This window comes from Drosophila willistoni, chromosome 3R (assembly GCF_018902025.1).
Source record: "Drosophila willistoni isolate 14030-0811.24 chromosome 3R, UCI_dwil_1.1, whole genome shotgun sequence".
Classification (NCBI taxonomy): domain Eukaryota; kingdom Metazoa; phylum Arthropoda; class Insecta; order Diptera; family Drosophilidae; genus Drosophila; species Drosophila willistoni.
In genome coordinates, this window is record NC_061086.1 from 31862859 (window position 1) to 31888111 (window position 25253).

General features: G+C 37.2%; 3 protein-coding genes across 5 annotated transcripts; 1 reads left to right on the forward strand and 2 right to left on the reverse strand.

Moving 5' to 3' along the window:
• Positions 1-1954: 1954 nt before the first annotated feature.
• On the reverse strand, positions 1955-6871 carry LOC6649510. Its single transcript, XM_047009426.1, has 10 exons — positions 6797-6871; positions 6510-6727; positions 6298-6451; positions 4971-5428; positions 3447-3579; positions 3209-3389; positions 2910-3146; positions 2480-2852; positions 2287-2418; positions 1955-2229 (listed from the first exon to the last, which is right to left on the reverse strand). The coding sequence occupies exons 1-10, from the start codon at positions 6846-6848 to the stop codon at positions 2020-2022; spliced, it is 2148 nt and encodes a 715-aa protein (XP_046865382.1). The 5' UTR covers positions 6849-6871; the 3' UTR covers positions 1955-2019.
• Positions 6872-17611: 10740 nt separating this feature from the next.
• LOC6649511 (NAD-dependent protein deacetylase Sirt2) lies at positions 17612-19241 on the reverse strand. The gene is made up of 3 exons (XM_002072184.3): positions 18979-19241; positions 18708-18902; positions 17612-18641 (listed from the first exon to the last, which is right to left on the reverse strand). Exons 1-3 carry the CDS (start codon positions 19052-19054, stop codon positions 17761-17763), a joined length of 1152 nt encoding a protein of 383 aa, XP_002072220.2. The 5' UTR covers positions 19055-19241; the 3' UTR covers positions 17612-17760.
• Positions 19242-19598: 357 nt separating this feature from the next.
• LOC6649512 (zinc finger protein 501) lies at positions 19599-22857 on the forward strand. 3 transcript variants are annotated; one of them, XM_023179614.2, is made up of 3 exons: positions 19599-20774; positions 20899-21393; positions 21485-21616. In XM_023179614.2, the coding sequence occupies exons 1-3, from the start codon at positions 20084-20086 to the stop codon at positions 21493-21495; spliced, it is 1197 nt and encodes a 398-aa protein (XP_023035382.1). In that variant the 5' UTR covers positions 19599-20083; the 3' UTR covers positions 21496-21616. The 3 variants fall into 3 exon arrangements, with proteins under 3 accessions (XP_023035382.1, XP_002072221.1, XP_023035381.1); XM_002072185.4 differs by having other exon boundaries at positions 19601-20774; positions 21551-22857; XM_023179613.2 differs by lacking the exon at positions 20899-21393 and having other exon boundaries at positions 19601-20774; positions 21551-22857.
• The last annotated feature ends 2396 nt before the right edge of the window (positions 22858-25253 follow it).

A 25253-nucleotide genomic window follows, 5' to 3' on the forward strand; every position in this document is an offset into this window, starting at 1 on the left:
TAAACATAAGTGTTAAATATGAATTGAATTACCACAACAAATTATGGTATTTTATCATAAGCAGCTTTTCATTAAATTAAATGAAAAGTCAGCAATTCAATTTCGAACTGAAATCCCAAACTTCTGCTGTATTTATGGTTTGGCAATTTGGGGGATAATATTGAACACTGGCCACTTATCTTTATGGTTGGCCGCAACAAAAGCAAAAGCGCATTGCATAAACCAAAACAAATCTCTTGCTCACGGTTCACTGACAACTTTTGGCCAGCAAAACAAAATCTGCAAATAACAAGAACACAGAACGAGGGGGGGTCTGGCTGGCTGGCTGGCTGTATGACAAACGGAAATAAACAGCTGCATTAGCAGGCACAAATCAGCAACAACACAACGCAAAAAAAACACAGAAAAGTTTAGCGTAGTCACTTAAAAATTCGAAACACAAAACGGAAATATGCAAAAGCTTTGGTCCAACACACACAGAACGACAAGGCAAACCAAAACCCAACCAAAAAAGCAACAAAAAAAAAAATGAAACACAAAACGGAAATGACACAGCCGCCATGTTTGCCATATTGGCCACTTTGTTGTTGCTACTTCAGCTCTTGTTCCTGTTGTTGTTGTTGTTGTTGTTGTTGTGGTTAGATCCTTTGAAACGGTCTGTTAACGAGCATAGTAGACGAGAATGAGGACAACATCATTACATACCTGAAGACTTATGAAATGCACTTTGATTGCGCTTAAGCCAAAAGGAAGTTCAGGTGAGGGCAATTCTGCCAGGGCCACTGGCAATGTTGCTGCTCTTGTTGTTGTTGCTATTGAATTGCCTGACTGCAGCTTATATGAGTGCCAACTTTGCTGTTGCAAATGAGTGATAATGAATTATTTTTCCAGAGATAATTAAGTGCATCATTAAAACGTGTCTTAGCAACGAAATTGAAGCTCCTCTGCAAGCCACCTGAGACTCACCTAGCACTAAACGCTTTTCCCAATTACCAGCCAGCAAGTCATCAAAGTCTAGGGTAAAAGTCATTTTCTGCCAATCTTTTCTATGATTACGCCTAGGCTTGGATTCATTTTTCACTTGGTGCATCCCCAAAAAGCCCAATAACAATGCCATCTAAAAGAGATTGCTTTCACTTTTCTGGTCCCACAGAAAAGCCTGCGGCTCTTTTGGCTATAGGCTAACAAAATGTGGCTCATGTGCACGTTCGAAAGTAGTCTAATAGAAGGACCAGATAGTTTGCCACATGATTACTCCACTGCAAAGCAAAAGCAGTTTTTAAAGTGAATTTTAAATAGCAAATGGGTAGATATTGTAGAGTGTCAACTATCACCTTTTCCATATGGAAGATTTGAAACATTTCTAGAGCTGAAAATACAGCAAAAACTTTGAAAATCATAACACAAAATTGAAGGTAATGCAAATATTGGTATACCTTCTGTATAAAAAGTACCGGGAATTTTTAAAAAAACACCGAATTTTTTATTTATTCTTCAAAATCTATTTTGTCGCCTTCAAAGTAATCCCCATTGTTGGCAATGCACATGTGAAAACGGCGAAACCAATCTTTCATGCACTTCTGGTACGCCGATTCTGGTATGGCCTTTAGGACCTGCTGCGAATTCCGTTTGAAAAAGAATACCACGGAGTGGCAATTTCATTTTCGGGAAAAGAAAGAAGTCGCACGGTGCCAAATCAGGTGAACACGGAGGATGGTCGACAGTTTTGACCGAGTTTTTGGCTTTGTAATCGGCCACAATCGTATTCCAATAGATTAAGTCCTTAACTTTGAACCCATTTGAATAATGATCTTGTGAATTAAATACTTTTTAAGCAAATTATAGATCAATCGAAATTGCTTTTGATAAAGTAAATAAAATACTTTTTGACTGTAGAATTCACTTATTAAGCCACATCGACATCAGATATAGATTTTTCCTCCCCAAAGACGTTATATTTATGAATTGATTTCGAAAAGATAGTTTACAGACTAGATCTCTACATAAGATAGAACTCAATTATTGGCTGTGCCTTGATGATAGAAACGTGTTCCAAAAAAGCTCCAATGTCATTACAACAGTGGCAAAGGTTAGACCAAAGGCCAGTACAAACATAGCACCAGATATATCCGGAATATTAAGTGGTTTTGGCTCCTCCTTTACTTTATGTCCATTGTTTAGATCCAAAAGAATCTCTTGAGTCTTTTTATCCAAATATTTCACAATGCTCTAAATGGTGAAATCAAATTAAAAGGAGCTACTAAATCAAAGGATAGGTATTGTTACCTCTAGTTCCCAATGTACATAGAGTCCAGATTCCTGGCAGATGCGTATATGCTTGTTCAAAATGTCCATTAAAGTCCAACCTCTAATGGAAACGGCTCTTGTCCAATCGAAATACAAATCATCATGTAAAATCTATAGGAAATGACTTGCAATTCCCTAATAATTGGAATTTAAAATTAAGTGCCAAACTTACTATACGATTCTCAACTGCCGCTTGGGTCACATAGTCGCCAAAGGAATATGCCCCCGAGGCCAAGCGCTCAATGCCCAAGCCATAGTTGGGTAGAAAACTGGCATTATACAAAAAATCATAGTCGCGAACTTTGAAATTTCTGGCCATTATTTGCTCGTTCACCAAATCGGAATGCTCCACAGTGTGAACCCAAATGATGGAAGGTGCTGCCCACTTCCATTGGGCATGAGCCCATTTGGCAATCGTGTCAATGGGAGCACTATAAAATGGAATCGTTAGCAGCGATTTCAGTTGGCCGCTGTAGATATTCTCCAACGTGATGGTGGCACACAGAAGGGTGGCCAAATAAAATCGTGCTGCAAACCGATTGAACCTGAAAAGTGGAAACTTGCCCCAGATTTAATTTTCTTCGCACTTACAACTCTCTTACCCAAGCGGAGCCGATGGCTGTTGTATGAACAGGGCAAATGTATCTAGCAAAGATTTCTGAAGTTTCTCTCTATGTGGAAATTTCATTGCATTCTGCTGACCCAACATTTCTTGAACATAATAATTGTAGTATTCAATTAAATACAATATTAAGCTGCAAATTAGTACGGTGAAAATGAGTAGAAGCCAAGTGCCAGAATTGAATGGTAAGATATTTGAACGCCACGAAGGTAAGGGCCTGAAAAAAGAAGCAATAACTGATGTTAAGATGGTAAAGTTTTGTTTTGAAATTTCACTTACGCCGGTGCTGGACCCAATATGGTAACCGAAGAACGAGCAATCGTTGCTGAGGTCTCTGTAATTTGATCATACCAATTGTAGATGCAACCAATTGCCAATTCAACGCGTTGTTTATAAATATCGCCCAGCATTCCATCGGCTGTCCCATTGTCATAGATGCCGCCCCAATTGTCAGCACCATCTAAAGAAATTAAGCTCTGAAAAGTATTGGAAAACAAACAATCCTTACTCTACTCACATGATTCCACACGCAGGTGACAATTATGCACCGCACAAAAGGACTTCATCAGATTCGCCTCGGAACCGTGAAAGGCAATCGAATGATTGGCCTTATGAGGATTAATTGGATCAACATTGCCTTCGCCAGCTGCCTGATGAATTGAAATGTTATTAAGTTGCATCGAACCCGGAGGAGGGCGCGAACAAGCTGGTCAACCATTTATTGTTCGGTGCCCCCGTCAAGTGTCTGTGCTAATTTGAGTAAATGGCCTTGTAATGGCCACGCCCACGCCCACATTCATGCTCATGAACATTGACACTGTCTATGGGTTCTTGTTGGAGCGGCAATTAAATGGAAACACGTAATTTAAATCAATGTTGTGCCAAAGCTAAGCCCCAAAACAAAACCACATGCACACGCCTGTGGCCAACTACATATGGGTGAGTGTATGGCGAAAACATGTAAGGATGCCAACTGGGTGAGAGTATGTGTGTGTGTGTGTGTGAGTGTGTGTGGGCTTGTGCGTTGGTTTACAAATGTGCAAAGGTCCTTAAGGCAAACAATTGAGTGCGAACAAAACTTTCTCCAAGTGACAACAAAAGGAAGTTTTTCATCTGTTTTATTGTAGTTTTAGTCAATGGCTTTTGGGAACCAAACCGTGGTGCAAGATGAAAGGACAATAAGTCCTTTAAACAGTTGAGAATTAACATCAAATAAAGCTCAGGTCTTCTTTAAGACACCTCAAAAGAGGATAATAAACTTTGTTTTAACTTCTAAATTGTCAGTAAGGATTTCTGTAAGTTTCTTCCGTAACTATTTTATAGAAGATCTGGGAAACGATCCTTTATTTCAACGTTATTCAACAACAGAAACTGATTAACTTAAAAATCAGTTCTAATAGTCTGTAGACATATAAAACATTATCAAAATATAACTTACTTTCATATTATATACCGCAATGATTAAGAAGCTTTGTAATACCCCAAGAAAAGACGCAATTTTGGTTAAGGTCATAATTTGCTAACAACTGTGACAACTTCTAAGCCGGACTGTCACATAATACTTAACTATATTAAACCACTGTGCAACAGAATGGAGGGTTGGCTTGAAGGGCTCTAGAGTCAGTTGCCACCTCCCCACAAAATAAACATGGCCCAGAACATGTGCTTACATTTTAGTTACCCAAAGCGTTGGCCGCAACTACAATAGCAAATAACTAAGCACCCACACAGACACACAAATAGACACAAACAGGCAAACACACACACACCCACACTTATCCACACACAGACCGATAGACTGGCCATTTATTCATTCCCTAATACTGAGACAATCATGAGCATGAGGTTGATGAGAGAAGAAGAGGGACAACGACCAATTGGCTTTTGCTTAATGTTGGCTTGCAAATCTCTCCAGCATTACTGGGTATGTTTGCCAAAGATTTGGGCGTGCCGACAACCACAACAGCAACAACAGCAACAACAACAACAACAACAACACTAACAAGAAGAATAAATATAAACTTAACCCACAATTACTTACCACATAATTAGTAACTGTATATGGCACATAAGTAATGGAGCCCATTCGCAGTGTACGCTGCTGCAGATTGAGCAACTTGTTGGGATAAAGTTCAACTGGAACTGAGTTCGTGTGGAGTTCAGATTGGGAGTGGTTGTGGGAGTCATTGTAGTGGGAACGAGAACTGACAAAAGTTTCATTCGGCAAGAATGCGTCCAGGCGTATAGCATCCAAATTACCAAAGGCACCCAAAAACTTTTGTGTCCACAGCTCGAAATTGATGTCGCGGTGTGGCAAAGTGGCTGTGGTAACCGTATCCGCATGGGCATCGGCATCGGCAGATGCCGAACTGCCATCCCACTCCATACCCAATCGCATCGTCACCGTGTCGACTCGACGAGGCGTTCCTGTCGCTGCTGGTCGCCCGAGGGCAATGGCAGCTGTTTGCTCTGGTCGCACCATCAGATGGTGTGGGTAGACTAAAGCGCATTACAACGATTTGCCGTTGTTGGACAAGCAAGAGAAAACAAACAGGCACAACAAAAAAAACACACAAAAATATATAAAAACAAAAAGAACAAACAAACAAACAGAAATGAAATTAAGTCGTGGCAGGCCACATAAAAAACTTTACAATTGAACAAGACGCCGTCGAGCGTTGAAATTATTGGCAAGTGCTAAAGTTTGATCAACTGCCCTCCCCCCTCCCCGCCTTACGGTTGTTTTTCTGGCCATGTTTATGTTGTCCTCCCTGTGTGGCCGTCGGGTTGTGTTAGCAAAGTTTTAAGTTTGACTTCAGTTAGTTGTATTGTACTCCCTCTCTCTCTCTCTCTCTCTCTCTCTTTTTGTCTTTCTCTAACTGCCACCATTCTCTATATGGCTTTTAAAAAAGGATTTCAGTTTTTTTCGTGAGACTAGCGAAACATTTCTAACTAGGCAAAGGCTTGAATATCTGAATCGGCAAAGGAAGTGAGTTTCTTTTGTTTCAAAAAATATTGAAGTGACTCTCTGGCTAATAGTGTTGGATTGATTTTGAGTGAGTAAACAAGATTGAAAAATATCCTTTAGTGAGTCAGTGATCATGTTCACTAAACTTCTTAGACTGTATTTTTGTCAATTTCTAACCGCTAACAACTATCTTAAAGTAACCGCAATTGCAAAATAAATATTAAAGCAACACATTCCCAAATTTAGTATTTTTCAAGAAATTCTGCAAATAATTTTTGATGATTCTAACTATTTTTCTCAGACAATTTCTGATGGAAAGTACATGTATCTCAATTTAAAGTATTTTAAAGTCAAATCTTTGAACAGTAGAAAAATATTGTAAGAAAAGAGATGCACTTACACTGCAATATTTCCATACCAAGCAAAACTCTAGGATCTTCGTGTTCACACAGAAATAAATAACGTTTGTCCTTAAGCCTGACATTGGCATTCCGTGTGGCAAAGTAACGAGCATGAATGAAGAGCGAAGTCTGTGGTAAAATTGTGATGAAACCCTTTAAGAAACCCTTTAAGATAAGAAATTGGAAATAATTTGTTATATTTTATACAGACCTCGGTCACAGTATTATTGACAGCTTTTAATATCTGCAACTCCAAGTCATTATAATCGAGCAAAGTTGCCACATTGATCCATTGCAGCAAAAGAGGACGACTAAGATTTCGCAGGGCCAATTGCAAAGAACTGAGATACTCCAACTGAAGAGCCGAGGTAAGCAAAGTGTCATTGTAGACAATGAGCACAGAGCTTAAAGAGGCAAAATATTGGGTAACTATATGAAAGGGGAAAAGAAATGAGAAGTTACGTGTACAAAGTATTATTAAGCCTTTTTATTTCATACCTATAATGTGAAGCAAATGGCTTAGATGACCCAGCAGCGGTTGTATCAACATTGTGAATGGAATTGGAACGAGAAATTCGTGCTTTTATAGGCCAAACGGAATGTCAATTGACGGAGAAATTTAATTTAATAATGTTGGCTGTAATTGATAAGCTTACCTCTAGCAAATTGTCCGAACCGGAGGGAGTTTATTTGTTTGCTTTGACATTAGTTTAATTAAGGGACATATTTACATGGTATTCTGAATAAACAAATAGGCAAATAAGTAGGTAAGTGAAACTCTTTCAGGTGACTCTTTCATTAAATTCAGTAGGTGGTTCTTATTCTCAGATGATGGCCTAAGCTCTCAAGATTGTAAAGCCGAACTGCGCTCTCTGATTTCTTGAAATTGTTGGCTTTGCTTTTGACATTAAATTAACAATCCATCAACATGGCCAAGCAAACCCTTGCACAATGCAAAAGCTGTCAGCCACCAACACAATCCAAAAGCTGGATCAAATCCCTTTTGAGCACCCGACTTAGCCATCAGTCAGTCACTCGGGCCTGGCCAACGCGTTAAAGTGAAATCAGCTAAATTACATAATACTGAAAAGCCACATTAACTGAGACATGAGCGACATGAAGTTGCAAAGACCTAAGCTTGCCACTTCAGAGCTAAAGACTTACAGACAGGTACATATAAGGAATAAGCTTGTTATGGTAATTCAATTTCCTCAATTTAAGCTTTAATTATTAGTCAATTACCTAATTTACTCTATCTTAGGATTCCATTCTTGACGCAAGGTCAATTAACCTCCACGCCAGGAAACCTCGACCATCGAACACAAACAATTTGCAAATAGAGCATTGACTTTTAGCATGAAATGCGAACAGACCAGGCCAATAAGCCACAAAGAAGGAGAAGAGGAACTCGAGTCCAGTCGAGTGTTTGGTGGGCAGAGACGAAAACCGTGCCAGAATGGCAATTGAAACAATTGAATTGGTCAATTGAACGAGGCTGCTGCTGCCGCCACCACAGACGGCAAACAGACCAAACAGTTTGGCTGAGTGCGAGTTTGAGTGTATGTGTGTGTGTGTCTGTGTGCCTAAATGTGCGAGTGCTTAACCACTGGCTTATTTGAAATTGAAAGACAGATTAAAGGATTTGCTCCAGGCAATGATAAAGCACACAGTAGGTACAATAAAAAGAAAGAAAAATGTCAATAGCATATGTTGGCAACTATGGAAACTTCTTACTCTAACCAGTAAACTGTTGCCTTCTGGCATCAGACTAATCAAGATATATGTTGTGCGTGTGTGTGGTGTGGGTACAATAGAATTTACACACCTCACTCACGCAAATATCGAAACCGCATTCAAGTGGCCCAGGCAGAAAATCACACATATACACGTGCCATTGATCTTGGCCACAATTTTAGCCGCAACTGTTGGCCAAACCATGACCAGATAGCTGTCTAGTTCAGCAGATTCAAGGACAGAATTTATCTTTCATGTTTCTGTCACTGGTTGGTGTGACATTTATTTCAAAATATTTTAAATATTGGCGCTAAAACTGCCTCTTATTACGAATTAGAATAGATAAGCTAAGCTAAGCTAATAGAGAAATATAATTAGACTGGAACATAACTAGTTTAAGAAACCAAAACATATACATATATTTCCATTTGTATCTATCCAATTTCACTCTGAATAGTTTATTAAAAACTATATGGGCAATAACTATCAGATATTGATCATTTAAGACACATATTATCTCAAATCCAAGTGTTTTCTTAAATGTTAATTGAATATCTTTTTGTTAGAAAGTGGAGCATACATCTCTGATATAAGTTCCTTAAAGTATGCTAAGAAAAACTTGCTAAAATGTGTAGTGAAATGGATTTTGGAGATTGAGGAAACAAATGGAATTTAAGATCCAAAAGGTTGGCCGAAAAAAATCTTAAAATTCTTTAAAAAAAATATTCTTGCATTATATTTTAGAAAAATAATTTGGCTTATTAAGGAACTGAAGTCCTCATCAAATAAAAAACGAACATTAAATTATTATACCTTTGTATTTGTATGTAGATATATAGAGAGAGAAGACACAGCAAAGGTTTTTTAAAGGCATTTATCATTCTGATATATTAAAAATATTTACGATGCTTGTAAAGAGTATAGAAAAAGTTTGCCCGACTTAAATTGTTTTGTGTTTTACTGACTTTGCTGGCATCTCCATTGCCTGGCAGTTGCCACAAAAACTTTAAGCTGACTTGCCTCACGCCTGGCCAGCCACATTGGCCTGTTGGCTGTTGCATGTTGAAGTTGAAATTGCCTGCTTGTAATATCAGAATAATAGTTGATTTACATATAAATAATAATCAACGCTTGTATGCTGCATTAATGAATACTACACACAATAACAATAACAACGCCAATAACAAGAAAAACAAAGAGTGCACCAAACAATACTGGATGTGTGTGTGTGTGTGTGTGTGTGTCCTTGAAAAATGAATGAGAAACAAAAAACAATGAATAGCACGCTCTTATTTAGTGTACGATATCATGCTATGGCAATGGTACACAGCACCAGCTGAAGGGCTTCATAGTAAAATTGTGCCACTTCATTATGGCTCAACAACAACAACAACAACTAGGACAAGTGCATAGCAGAAGAATGAGTTCTCCCTTTTTTTTTTCTAGCCAACTTTCACTTGACTGATATTGAATTCACATCCTATTTTTTCGCATATATGTAGACATTTGATTTGTAGTTTCAATTACTGTTCATGCGGCGTATACTTAATGCATTGTGACAGTTAATATCTGTCAAGTCATACATACGATAAGCCATGCATAGCAAGTGTGCATAGTGCGAGGATAACCTTAATAGTTTGGCAATAAATAAGCTAATTTTCTAATCACAAATGAGCAATAAGACTCTAGTCTCGACTTCTCTGGATGAGCTGGAAATAATCCCTTCTTCTACCAGTTTCAAATCTTTTTAGAGTTTACATTTTGTTATTTTACTTTATATAAACCAAGTTTTGGGAGTATGAAAAGGCCATTTCTTTCTTATCCTCTTTTAATTTCAGAAAATAAACATTTTTTAATCAACAAAAAGTCTACCAAATGTGATTTCTAAAACAAAAAACTTGCAAATGTTAAGGATAACTCTCTCATTAAAAAACTATTCAAATCAAAAGTAAAATAACATTGATTGTCACTAACTTTTGAAGTTACTCTCTCATTTGATTGCTAATTACCTGTCATATTAACATATTTCCAGACTTCAACTACAAAAGGTGAGCACTGAATATGATTGCATCATATGTAGGTCTATGTTTCTTTTTTTTTTGTTCTTCTTTTTTGTCCCACACACAATTATGTAGATTGGCATGTGTTGAGTGGAACAAATATTTGCCATTTGCTTGATGTGTCTGACTATTTTTGATGTATTCCACTTTGGAAATATTTCTATACCCTTAACCAAAATTGAATATTTGTTATTGAGTTCAATTTGCAAATATTTTTGTTATTTTTTAAGAGTTGGTAGCCAATTCAAAATCGCATTTGTTGATTATAAAGTGAGTGATTAGATATAATATTGGTTCAATAAATTATTCATAAAAATGGGCTAGGGTATAAAAATTATGGTTGAGCCGAGTAAAGACCTACCCTTTGATTTCACATTGATTTGCAAATAAACTAGACTTTGAGTATTATTTATATTTGGTTAGTTTTTTTCAAAATGAAAGTTTCCTCTGTATGTTTGCTATTTTCTTGCTTATTTTTTGTTCATTTTTTTGCTACTAGCAAACACTTGAAACATACAACTAAAATAGAAACACATTTCATTTCCGTAAGACCAGGCAGAGTGGAAAACGGAAAATGCAAGAAGACTACAAGTAGAACAACTGGCAAACAACAAGAGCAACATGAACCAAGTGGAAATAAACTTGGCGATAAACCAACGAAATCGATTGGAAATATTTTAACGAAATTGCAGCTTAAAGTGTCAAGGCAGCATGAGCATGTCGTTGCCAAACGTTGAGAAACGGCTCCATAGAAGGATATGGGTGGATCTAGAGAGGGAGGGAGGTCGATGGCGATGCAATCATTTGCTCTGACGTTGAGATGAGAGCTCGTTTGATTCAGCTGTCGATGATGATTATGATGCAGCTGCAGCTGTATAGCTGGGTATTTAGATAATGCCCAAAGCCTGAGCCCAGCTCTAGATCTCAAGTGTGCCATACCAACTGGAGCAGGAACAGTTTAAATGCTAACAATGCAACAACACTCGGTCTCGGTCTCCGTCTCGGTCTCGGGTCAAGTGTTTAGCGCCGGAAACGAAGTGTAATGAAAGCGTGTAAAGTGCAAATCGAAAAGGCAATACAAGTAACGAGTACAAAATGCTTCTGCTGGTTTCTTTCTCCTTTTCATTTTCTATTTTTCTCTAAATTACCAATGTCGAGCGATAAGGTAAGGTAAGGCAAAGTGTAAAGGAGCTGCAGGTACAGGTACACCAAAGGCATATCCTGAAGCCATGGAAGCACTGAAATTGCTTTTGCCAAAAAATAAGGTAAGAGGAAAACGGAAATGTTTCGCAAATGTACTTACATTTCTTTTTTTTAAATGAACTTTCCTTACCTCCATCTCCATCTCCATCGCCCACATGGAGCAAAATTATTTTCTTTAATTAAATGCATTTAATTTTAATGTTGTCGAGCTTGTGACTTGGCTTCTAAATAGCCATGGCACCATGCTGACTTATCAGTTCAAATAAAAATACAAATTCTTGGCAAAGTATCTTAAATGTGTGCACAAATTGTAAAAAAATCGCTAAACAACAAATTAAAAGGTTTGGGTCAAAGAGTTATCTAAAAACGCTAGAGTTAAAGTTTAGTCCTAGTAAAGTATATACCTCACATAACTGATCCACACGGATTTGTCATCTATAAACTGATTACGTAACTTCTTTGAGTCGATTGGTTTTTATGTAAAAGAAATTGTTTTTAAGGACTTTATGTAATTTATGTTGTGATTTTTAAGTAGAATTTAAGTTTTTTAACTTCATGAATTTCTTAACCAATTGCTTAATCGATTTCTAGGATATGATTTTTGTTACTAAATTCCAAAAGGTCTTCTTGCTATTGTTTTTTAAACTTAATGTGCAGTATTAGGAACAAAATTGAAGTTGTTTTGTAAGTGCAAAGATATACATACATCCAGAAGGTAAGTCATATTGAAGGACTGAAAAATCGAAAGATCGAAGTCGCTAGTGATTGAGAAGATAAACATATACTTCCCTCAGTCATGTCTAACATAAAACAAATTTGCCTCATAAATGGCACCTTTTACCTTATCTTTAACGTATTTTTATTATCATTATAGAGCCCTCATTATTTTTTCTATTATTTTATACTCAAATTAAGAACAAAGCTTGAAGTAAAAGTCTATAAACAAAACAATTTAAAAATGGAATCAAAGAACGTTTAAAAAGAAATATAAATTTATTTTAATATTGACATTTCATGTCATGTTTAACGTGTTTGTGCTTAAACATTTTTAAAGCCTCGAAAAATCAGAATGGTTTTTGAACTGCAAACTGCAAAAATAACCGCAGACGATTAAAATATTTATTTATTGACCGATTTTAATTAAGTTACAAATAAAAATACAATTTATATATTTTAGTGTACATCAATTTTATGCAATTATATAATCCGGATTCACTCATTCAGAGAGTTTTTTTTTTTTCATAGATTTATTGCATATTTTCTCATATGTATATGGCTCGCCTGGGAATTTGCCATAGGGCTTAGAATTTGAATTTTCCGAATGCATTTTAAAGCCAGAATGCATAGGAAAACAGTAGGATGAAAAAAAAATGTTTTTCAATTAACCACAAAAACCGTTGGGAGAAAACCATGGCTAAAACATTTGTCTGTTGTGCTTACGCTGCTCCGCTTTTTCCTACTCTATATATCTGTGTCTTTTTTAAATGACATTTTTTTCTATTGCTTGTAGGTGGTTGGGACGGATAGGAAGGACGGGAAGAACTGTTGGGGGAGACAAAGCGAAAATCCTTTCTTTTTTGCCACTGACATGCAGTGCAACAATTAAATGCAGTCCGCGCTACCATTGAAACCAATGACGAACCTGATGATGATGATGATGATGCACCTGACCTGCAACTGTTCTACTATACCTACATGTGGCTGGACTACTGGCTTTCATTTATTCATCGAAGATTGGCTTTGGCAATCAATTGACCATATGCCATGTGTGTGTATGTGTGCTTGTGTGTGTGTGTGCCAAGCCTATCCATCAGCTATAGTTTCCTGCACTAAATCAATGCAACATGCGGTTAGGCTTGGTTTGAGGTTGATGCCAGGATTGGGCCACGGAATTGAAACCAACCAAAATCAATGCGAATTATTTGGTTTTCCAATTCGTTACACTTTTACCAATACCGTTCAGTTAATTAATGGCCTCGTTGCTGTTTTTTTTTTGATATTTTTCATGGGATTTTTTTTTTTAGCCGTGATCTTTTAATTGTTTCATTTCTGCATCAATTTCAATGCCGTTTTTGGGTTATTGTTCATCATTCAAATGGAGTATCAATTGTTATTTACTGCTACAACTACAAAATTATTTTACCCACCAAAACCGCCAATTTGGCAGAGTTTTCCGAGTGTTGGTTAGTTGAATTGGTCGAAATACGGCAAATGAAAATTATTATGAAATAAAAATAAAATGTGAAATTAAATCAAGTAGCCTTATCGCACTTAAATAATACACAAAAAAAAAAAGAAAAACACACACATTTAATATATAAATAAATGTACGTACGTACACCCTTCCCTTCGCACCCCTACTCTAAACCCTGAGGAATATAAAAATTTATGCTCATAAAAGTAGCTATACAACATGCACATAAAATGATTATGACGATTATATTGTGTAACTGCTGCTGCTGTTGCTCTTGGATATTATGAGTATAAGAACAAGAACTCACCCAAACACACACCACCCACACACACACACACACACACACATATATGTATGAATGGGTGTATGTGCAGCCACATTTATTGACACAAATTGCTTTTTCAGAAGGGCATTTGGCAGCCTTCGTCGTCAACTGCTGCAGCTACTTCAGCTAACATCCTTTTCTCAATACCCTTTCATTAGACAAAAATGTTTGAGCTAGTATTTACACTGAAATTGGATATTTATCTATATTTTAGATGATAAATATCATATTGTTAACACTTTAAAGTCATTAAGCAACAAATTATTTAGACAAAAGATTCGCTCTGGACTAGCCAAGTCTTAGGGTCTGTAAGTGGGCGGAACGCCCTGAGAAGTTTAACTTTGTCCATACTAAAGAATGCACGATTTTAGATCATTATAGCCACAGAAATAATGAAAAGAAGCAAAGTAATTACTTGACTATAGTATTGGGAAGAACATACTAACTTTGGAAATCTGTTACTCCGACAGTTTCTAACCGTTTTTCAAAGTTCATAACTCTACTTTCTTAGTGAAAAGCGACCTCAAACTATATTTTTTTCAATTATTGCCAAAAATTATGATGTACTATAATATATTTAAAGAAAAGGAAAGAAAAAAATGCAAAATTTCAATGTTTTGATACCAAATTCAATAAATCGCGATAAAGCTCAGATATATGTTTTTAAAATTATATTGGCCAAAATTCAGCTGGAGAAAATCAGAAAGTTTAATCAAAATACAGTAAAAAAGTTTTTTAAATTTCAACAAATTCTCAATCGTTACAGCCAATCATCTTTTGCTATTGTGGAATAAGATCTCACTGATCAATTTGGAGAATTAATTACAAGATTGAATTTCACTATTGTTATTTCAAAATTTGCCCAAAATGAAACTTATAGTTGGTTTGATTTCATTAGGTAAAGAATGAATTGAATGATGTAGTAACAAAATTGAACGAAAACATAGAAAAAAAATGTTCTTCAAATGTTTCTCAAACTAAACTATTTGAAAAAAGTTAACATTATTTGGAAAGGGTATAAAGACTATGTCACTATTTGTTTTTTGTTAGCCTGAGCTTTGGTTATTCTTTTATTTTAAGCAATAATAAAATATTCATAAAGATTTAGACTATGTTATGACAAAATTTTGAAGCATATATGTTACAATAAGTTTTCATCAAACTGTTGTTTTATTTCTTTTCCCAACGAAAAACTACAAAAATTGTGAGTTATTTCTGTGTGCGTGTTTGAATTGGGTAAGGATTTCCCTTTTCCATTTTGTGCTTTTATTTCTAAATATTCTTTTTTTTTGTTCTAAATATTGTAGAATATCTTCATATGTTGGTATTACATAACTAGAATATATTCATTTCAATGGCAACATGGCAAGCTGTGTCGCGCAATCATGTCAAGAATTCAATAACAAAATTCGCGCAGCTGTCACTGATGCTGATGACTGTCATTGATGAACTGACTCTCACCCACACACCCACACCCACCCTCTCACACACACACACTTGTATAATGTGGATACACATATTCAAGTAAATATCAAAATATAAAGCATCTCAAGCATCATCAATTGCGTGCGTATGGAGTGCGCACTTAATGGCATTCGCCACATTCTGTGGGTCTGCATGAAGTCAAGTTAATAATAAACCAACTTGTGCCAATTTTAGAAATATGTGGCCAATTTTAGAAAGCGCGGTTAGAGGGGGGCTGACATGGTTGGATTTCCTAAAACGTATTTCACATCAGCGTGATTGCACTTTGATCATTTATATTAATGAATCTAAAACCAAAGTCCATTAGTTTTAATTACCAAAGTTTTCGTCGCGCTCTATAACACTTTAAACTTTCAATATTCCATATTTGTTATCTAGTTTCATTCCTGATTTGATCTACTAATGTTATAAATTTCCCGCAGGCAAACTGCAGACAAAGTTTCACATCTATAACTTGAACATCACCGTAATTACTCTAGATGGAAGGGTTGAAATCAAATTTCGAAGGTTTGCTCATTCAAATCATTAGACAATTGCTTTAGAAAATTGTTACAAATCATTTAGATTGATAGTTTAAGTGTTCAAAATAAGTTTTAAGAACTCATCAGATGAGTCTGAAACTCTTTTGGTTAATATAGTATGTGACTCTATGTTAATCAATATCTTTTAGACTACTGCGATTCTTACATACCTTATAATCAAATTTATACACTAAACCAAAAACTATTTCTTGCCAGAAGTCAACGAAAATTAGATTTTAATTGTCTTCGTGATTTCAGTTGTAAATTAATTTGAAATCGGAATATTAAACTATCTAAAGGACAAATGATTTAATGTGCAAACTAAGTAGATTAAATTATTTGGAAATGAAAGAGATAGCAGACATCACTTCCGTTTCCGTAAAATGATATCCTGTGGATGGTGTGATATTCTCACCTTAATTAGACCAAATAAAATTAAATCACACATAATACATAAGTATTTAGATAATTAAATGTTTAAACAAAAAAAATACACAAAGAACTCACTATCTTGAATTAAAATTTGATTCCTTTACAAATTATTTAGTTTTTGAGTTTTAAATTAAATAAAAGTAAATATGACAATCTTTTTGTATGTATAATGTTTTAAATTGAATACAGTTTAGTGTTAATGTGCAAAATCAAATCTAAATACTTAATAATTTTACTTATATATAGATGTAAATTTACTTGGACTTAATTATATACGTTGTTGTTAAGAAGAAGAATACTGTAAGAATAGGTTGAAAACTAGAGAAGACCTCGAATACAATTTTCAAACTATCTAAGAAGATTAATACGTAAAAAATTCTAATTTACAAAATTTTGAAAGCTTTTAATTACGCAGAGTTGACATTTATTTCCTAATTTCTATTTTCGGAAATAATCCAAAATTAAGGCACAAATTATGACACTTTTGCAGGTTTGGCAGGATTGAATATCTACATATGTGCTGTCCTAGAATCAACACTTTATTCCAATACTAACACAGAATCGTTTCAAAAAAGCTAATGTAAAAGGGAGAGATCCAAGTTCGCCCAATACTTAATACTCACCAGATTAACTGAATTGTCCAACTTAACAATTAGACCGGTGCGACACAGTTCCAGTGTGCTGGGATCAGTGCTTGGTTTTAATTAGTGAAAGCCATACGATACATACACATGTACATAGATGAGGATGTATGGATGTATTTTCTATTGGCCAATTCACCGCAGAAGCTTCATTACGCGCCAACCGACCAGTGTTTGCCGGCGTGTGTGTGTGTGCGTGCGTATGTGTGTGTTATCTGAGGGACAGATTGTGAGTCATTAAGTTGATGCAGCATACCCTAAAGCCCCCACCCACACACACACACACACACACACACACACACACAGAGACACAAGATCCTGCAGTTAGAATGGCCACATAGAACGCCCGCAATCATGGATGGCATGGATGGCTGTTGCTATTTCTGCTGTTGTTGCTGCTGCTGCTGCTGCTGCTGATGATGATGACGACGATGTGTGTGTGTGTGTGTGCGGTTGGGCAAGCAGAAGCAGAAAAACAGTTACTGTAACAGGAGTCGAGTTAACCTTTGTTGGCGGTTTTGCTTTTTGTGTGCACCGGAAACAGCAGAGCAACTCAATCAGTTTTTGCGGTTTATGGCACACGGGGCTAAAATCGAGGGCATTGGATGAATGGGAGAAGGGAGAGGGTGGCACAGTGGCTTCAAGGGCCAAACGCTAATGGCTCCACAAATGGCGCTTGAATAATTGAAAGCCGGAAACAAGAGACAAAAAGATGAAATGAGATTAACCACCAAGGATTTAACATTCTTATTTCAAAAGCGTACAGATCACAAGTATGTACTATATATATATATGTATATGTAAATATTGCACTGCAATTGGGTACAAATTAACTAATGTTCAATTTACTAACTTAAAACATTTTTTCTATGACGACGACGACGACGATGGAGCTGCTTTATCGGAATCATCAGAAGGTTTAGTACTTTTCTCATCTTTTTTCTTATCCGCTGACGCCTCCTGGGTTAAGAGCTCCCGTTCTTTTTGTATCAATTGCTTCAGTTCATCTTCCCAGCCAAGAGCTTTGGCCAACGCCTCAACCCCAGCATCGCAATCTCCTAAATAGCCCACATCTCTTATATTATGAGGCTTGCCATAGCGCATCGAATCCTTGTCGTTCTTATCGAAAGCAGACACATAGCTTGCTCGGCCCACAGGTTCACGATTAATGAGCAATCGCACACATTTTGGCCCAGCATGACGGATTAAAGATGCAAATGGCTGCACTTCCAGAGAAGTTCCCATTATGATGAGCAAATCACAGTCCTTGAAGTCCTCATCGGGCAGGCTGTAAAAGCGATATGGCAGATTTTCGCCAAAGAAAACAATATCCGGCTTTACCACACCCTTGCATTTCTCGCATTTGGGCAATTTATCGGCAAAGATTTGCGCTTTCATCCATGCCATATCGTACTCCTTGCGACACTTCAAGCAGTGATTTAGATAGAAACTACCGTGGGCCTCGACAATCTTTTCTGTGGGAATTCCAGCCAATTGATCCAGTGTATCTATATTTTGTGTATAATGGCGTTGAAGTAGACCCTTCTCGTGCAGAAGTCGGACAAAATAATGAGATGGCGTTGGTTCAAACGAACCGGGATACAACTCTTTGGCCAAAGCAAAGAATGGTTTGGGATTTTTCATAAAATAATCTAAATCGAAAATAGCCGTAGGATGTGGTAGTTTATATTTCTTAAGGTTATCGTATAGGCCAGATCCAGGTGAACGAAAATCCGGTATACCAGCGGCTAAATACGGAGATAGTTAGGGTTTAAGTATACGATTTAGTTATGTCTACATTTTTGGTTACTTACAGGTGGATATGCCTGCGCCTACCATTGTAACAATCTTCTTAAAGCCATGCTCCCGCCAGTGCGCAGATAGACCCTCGAATGTGAGATCTGGTATAACCTGCTCCACCGTTCTGCTGGCGTCTGTCTCATTATTGCTCTCAGAGAAATTTAATGTCTGTGCAAAGAAACGTCGTATTGTCTCCATTGTTGTTTTGTCTATGAGAATATGTGAAGCAATTGTACTTGTGACAGGAAATTCTATTACTATTGTTTTGATTCATTGTATATCTACCTTCTTCTTCCTCATTCTCTGACGTACTTTCTTCCTTCTTTGGCACTGCACCGTCTGCTTTATCCTTAGCGCTCATGATAACTGGAAAACGGTTATTAAACCTTACCAAGAAACGCTTGTTTCTAAAGTTAAATAATAATTTTGAAACTCCACAGCTTAAAGTCGCCGTGTTTGGTTATTATTATTGCGTTCCTCGTTGTTGTAATAGTGAAAGCAGCATTGCAATAATCATCGATAAGACCTATCGATAGTTCCATTTTAAAAAATAAAATCGATAGGGAGTCCATCGCCAGCTATTACGTTAAACGTTACGCAAAATGGCGATGCTTTAGTTTTAAACAGAGAGAATAATAGGCATTATATAAATTGCAATAAACTTAGCATCAGCTTAGGGCCAATAAAAAGGATAGTTTTGGAATTATTCTTAATATAAATTTGAGCTATTTCGTTTTTCGGGCCACCTCAATATTGCAGCCCTCGTTTCTGTTCTTTTCGATTATTCGATATCTACAATCAACCACCAAAAAGGGATGGTAAACCAATCGATAACTTTCAACAGCAATCGATAGTTGCATAAAATAGCGAAAACCATCGGTATAATCGATAGGGCCATCGATGGTTTTCCAGCCCTACTGAAAAACCACGCCAGACCAGTCATTTTTGTTTTGATAAGGATACTGGATACAAAAAGAGCGTGAAAAATTTTAAAATTTTCAGTGTAACAAACAATTGGGGACGGCGTGCAAAATAGCGTGTGGGGAATGTGGCACAGAAAAAAGTGCAATCATAAGTGTCGCTTATAACGCATACGTGGAACGCAGCAACGTGCACGGCGGGAGAAGAAGCAGACGAAATCGGGTTGTGGCGGGACGTTACGGTGCGGGCACGGGCAGAGCACGGGAGTAGTAGTATAGGGCAGACAGCTAAAATAACAAAAAATCCGTCATCAAATGGCTGAGGGGTTCCGATGTAATTGTATAACGTTAGCATTTACATCCTTCGATGTGTAGACAATAAAAATTGAGTTTGTAGAAGGCTCAGGCTGAAGATTTTCTCGAATACCTCAAGGGCATCCTTTTTGAACGCGAGCGAGCGTCTCGATAATATGCATCTAAATCATGCCACTGCTGCATCGGCAGCCATGGCAGCCAATGCATATCAACACTATGCACCTGCCCAGTTAGCCACACATGGTGGTGGAGCAGGAAGCGGCGGCGGGGGCGGTGGAGGAGGAGGTAGTGGTGGAGGCGGCGGCGGAGGTTCTGCTGCCAATAGCCTGCAACAGTCCACCACATTGGCTAGTCTGCAGCAGACACCGTTTGCCCTGCATCAGTTGACCGCTGTCCAGGCCATTCAGCATCCCACCCACCAGGCGATGTTGCATCAGCAACATCCATTGGTACACCTGCTCGATATCTCAACAACGTCAGCGAATAGCGGAGGCATTGGGGGTCTTGGTGTTGGTAACCATGCGCCCATGTCGCCAATGAAACAGGAGGTAAAGAGCGTCATCAGCGAGGAGGACGCGTCGGCAATTGATGATCCGCGCAAGAAGAAAGAGTGCCACGTGTGCAAGAACAAGTTCCGCCAGTTGACCACATTACGCAATCACATGAAAATCCACACAGACGAGCGACCCTACAAATGCAAGCACTGTGATCGCTCCTTCCGCCAAATCTCGACGCTGACCAATCACGTCAAGATCCATACGGGCGAGAAGCCGTTCACCTGTAACATTTGCGCCAAGGATTTTCGCCAGCAAAGCACACTAATTAATCACATCAAGACGCACAAGGGTAAGTCAAGAGTCTCTAGACAATCCAGTCACTAAAGTGTGTGCAAATGTGTGCCGTCGTTCATCAAAAAAAAAGGGCGTTCACCTTATTATTGTTATTATCTATCCCGAATCCTTTCACACAGCGGCAGAGTCGAGCACGCCGACATCGCTCCTCAACTATCAGCCCCAACAGCCGTCCACTGCCACGGGCAAGCGCAAATCCCTGGCAAGTCAAATGCTTTACCAGCAGCATCAACAGCGCGTACTAATCTCAAAGACCCTATATTCGGGTAGCTACACCTCACCGCAGGCGGCGGAGTTGGTTAAACCATATCAATGTGGCGTCTGCAAGCGACGATTCCCTCAGCTAAGTACGCTGCACAATCACGAACGGACCCACATTGATCCCAAGCCCTACAAGTGTGAGACTTGCGAGAAATCCTTTAGCCAACTGGCCACGCTTACCAATCACAAGAAGATCCATACGGGCGACAAGCCATACACGTGTTCCTACTGCCACATGCAGTTCCGTCAGCAGAGCACCCTCACCAACCACGTCAAGACGCACACGCATCTGCATGCCAGTTCGGCATCCGGTTCCGGAGCCCAACCGGGCGCCGGAGTTGGCCCAATTACAGGTGAGATGCTTGTGTGTTCGCCCTACAACTAAGCCGCTTTATGTTCTACACTGTGTGACCAATTGATCATTAACACTCTTCCCTAACGAAGCTTTTATTTAAATTTTCGCATGCATGCAACTCAACCTCGACCTCGTCCTCGAACCGGATTCTGCAGTGAATCATGCGATGTCCGCACCCTTGGCACCAGGCACCCAACAGCTGACCGGAGGAGGATTGCTGCCCAATAACCTTAACCTGCACGGCTCAACGCCCAATATTATCCAGTTGGATCATCATCCGCTCTTGCATTTCCTTGATGGCAGCACCACCGTGAGCTCAGTGGTTGCAGCTGCGGCAGCCAACACCAAGCTGGAACAATTTCACAACTCTTCATCGCCGGGAGGAATGGGCATGGGATCGGGGACACCAGGAGCGGCGGGTGTACCAGGTGGCGCTAACACAACCAAGCTGGAACAATTTCAGAACTCTTCACCCTCACCGAACACAAATAGCGGCGTAATGACCATGGTGGGCACGATTAGTATGCTGAAATGTGAGAATCCGGATAAACCGTTTGGCTGCAGTGTCTGTCGACGATTCTTCTCCCAGCAGAGCACTCTGGTCAATCACATCAAGACGCATACGGGAGAAAAGCCATATAAATGCAAGATCTGTGATGTCAATTTCCGGCAAGTGGCCACGCTCAATAATCACATGAAGATCCATACGGGAGAGAAGCCATATAACTGTTCCTATTGCCCCAAACAGTTCCGGCAAAAGAGCACGCTACAGAATCATCTTAGGGTGCACACGTGTTAGAGAGTTCCGAAGAGTCCAGAGTCAGTGAAGTCAGCCATTGAGGAAATAGTGCAATAAGCATGCCACTTACCACACACACACATACTGCGTACAGTCTATATATATATATATATGTATACGTATATATATATATATATACCTTCTATTTCAATAATATACTCAAGAAAAATTGTTATTTTACCTGCTGTGCAGAGCGCAATTGTATGTAAACTAGAACATATAGATATATATGTATGGGTAGGATGAGATAGAGATATAGAGCGCCGATTCAATGATGATGATTGATCCACTACAGTGCGTGCGTGTCCAATTGTAAATTAAGGCTACACATAATACAGGGTGTTTTACCTACATAACTATGTCTACTTATATTAGCTTCATAAAAATGCCTAACCCAATCCAATCCATCCCCAATCCCCGGTTTTTATGTTGCTGGCCCCGAGATTCGAGACTTTGCTTCGTGTTAAAAGAAATGAAAAAAACAAAACAAAACATACAAAAAAAGAAAACAAAAACCATAATGTAAAACTAGTTATTGCTATTAATCTGTGTGTAATCCCAGCCAGAAACTACGGTAACTATTTATCCATATAAGTGTACTCTTAGCGCATAATCTAGCAACATCTTCTACTCACACATGACGAACAGAAACAACAACAAACAGATTAGCAATGATGAAACGGAATATGCAAACATTAAGAATATATATATAAACCTATATATAATATAATCGAAAACCGTGTTGCTTATACATAGAACAAATAAGATGAAACACACACTTAGAAAACGATGACACAAAAGTCGCGTCCCTACAATAAGTGTAACAGACACACATAAAACACGTAAAACATCTATTAAAGCAAACGCTGATGGACGAGCAAGAGCAGTAAATGTTGTAGAGAATATATAGTATATATATATATTATATTAAAAAATATTTGTAAATGTAAGCCAAGCGAAATGCAAAAAAAAAAAAAAGAAAAACAAACAACAACAATAAAAACGTATGCAAAAATATGAAGAAAAAAAATTACTTGGAGACAAAACCACATTAAATTAATGCGAATTCATTGCATTGGAAGGTCGAAACAGACTACAACTTGTTTCAGATACCCAGTGAAAAATTAAAGGCATCAGGGGATTCCCTTGAATTTATGTAAACTCATTTTTTTTGAGGTTTTCCCATGTTTAGCGATTAGATTTCTTAACAGAATGATGTCAAAGAAGATTATTATGATCACAAACATGTCAATGTGGGCCCAAATAGTAAGCCAGATAAATTTATCTGCTATCTTTTGTATTTAAGATTAACTATTTCGTTCCAGAATATGATACTCGTATGTCTATATGGTTACTATAATCTAATTTCCTTTCAGATCTAAAAGCCCTTCTTTTTAATAGTTCGCCTTTAAATTGTTTTGTTCTAAGTTTCTACTTTTACAATGTAAAGAACTTTTTAGAATTGGGAATTATAAATTTAGGAGCAGACTTAAATTTATATATAGACTTATTCCATTAGAATCCACTTTATCATTTACTGATGACTATTAAATTAGATGTTAATAGTAAATGTTTTTCATATTCGACTTTCTAAGATTTATGAGAACAATTGTTATAATTCGCCTGGCATTTGGTTCCTAGAAAAACTGAATAATCTAGTAAACTTCAATATTGTCTGAACTAAGCAAAGAAGCGGTCATTCTAAAACTTTTCCAAATTATTCTACAGATTTTAATATGCCAATGAATCATTAATTGTGATTAAAACAGATAACATTTAAAAACCGAATAAGGCATAATTTTCCCGTAGAATTCTAGTACTCAATGCGGGCATTCGACCAAAGTATAAAATCACGGTACTTACTCGTTTTAACAATAAATCACTAACGAATTTAGCACATTTTACAGAATTATATTTATATACTCTTGTAGGGCAGGTTGCATGCGTTTTTAGACCAGCAAATAATATAAACTAAAACAGCCGAATTTATTTTTAGAGCACTTCATGCTTATTAAAAACCTCTCGTACTTAAATGTCTGACATGAAGTTTTATGATATTGTCGTAATTTAGAAGTTTGTTGTTTTTTTGTAAGCTAAACTTTTTAAATGTGTCATTTAGGCCATTTCTAATCCATCGCCTTCTTATTTGCCATGTTAATTAATACCAATTTAGATTATTTCTGAGTTGGATTAAACTTCAATCGTTTTGGCTTTGTATTAATAGCCAAGGCCTACTTTTTTTAGAAGCACATTTTACTATTTAAGTTGAAGACTTAAACCTTGGAATCCAAGTCTTGTCTCATTACACATAGTAAAATGGAATTTGGATATATCAGGTAGCTTTAATCGTTTCGATCATAAGTTTTATGTTTTTAGCAACGTCATCTACAGGAAGTGCAAAGTAATTAATCGACAATTTGACTGGATTTCTTGGAAAAATAAAATTTACGTCCTTATTTCTCTCTAGAATATTATTTTAACATTCGTGTAGATCCAATTAGCCTTATCTGAAATACAGTTCATCCCAAATTTAACTAGCAACTCTGGTAAGATTAACATCTAATTGTAAGATTTGAAAGGGTTCAAGTATGGAATAATGAAATTAACAGAGAATACTCCAATTTAAGGTAAGTCGAACCTCAATAATCTGTTAACAATAAGAACAGACGACTATAATTGTATGTAGACCCACAAAAACAGATTTATTTAACATAAAGAAAAGGTAAATTTCATCAAGCTGAAGACACGACATCTACAAATAGTAGTTTATTACATTAATATTCCACCTCAAACATCATTTTTATAAATAATCTTACCAAAGTTTGATTTCCTATTACCATTATCAAAAAGAAAACTTTCTTTTAAATCGAAAAGGGAACTTTTTAAATAGTTTATTTCAAAAAAGTGTTTACAAGATTGATTATAATCAATAATTATTAATTAAAAAAATAAAGAAAGAGGAAGGAAAACGATTGTGTATTAAATTTTTATTTATAAGCACTTCTTGCATTAATTTCAATACGTGTATATATATATTTATATGTAATTGGCGAGCCAAA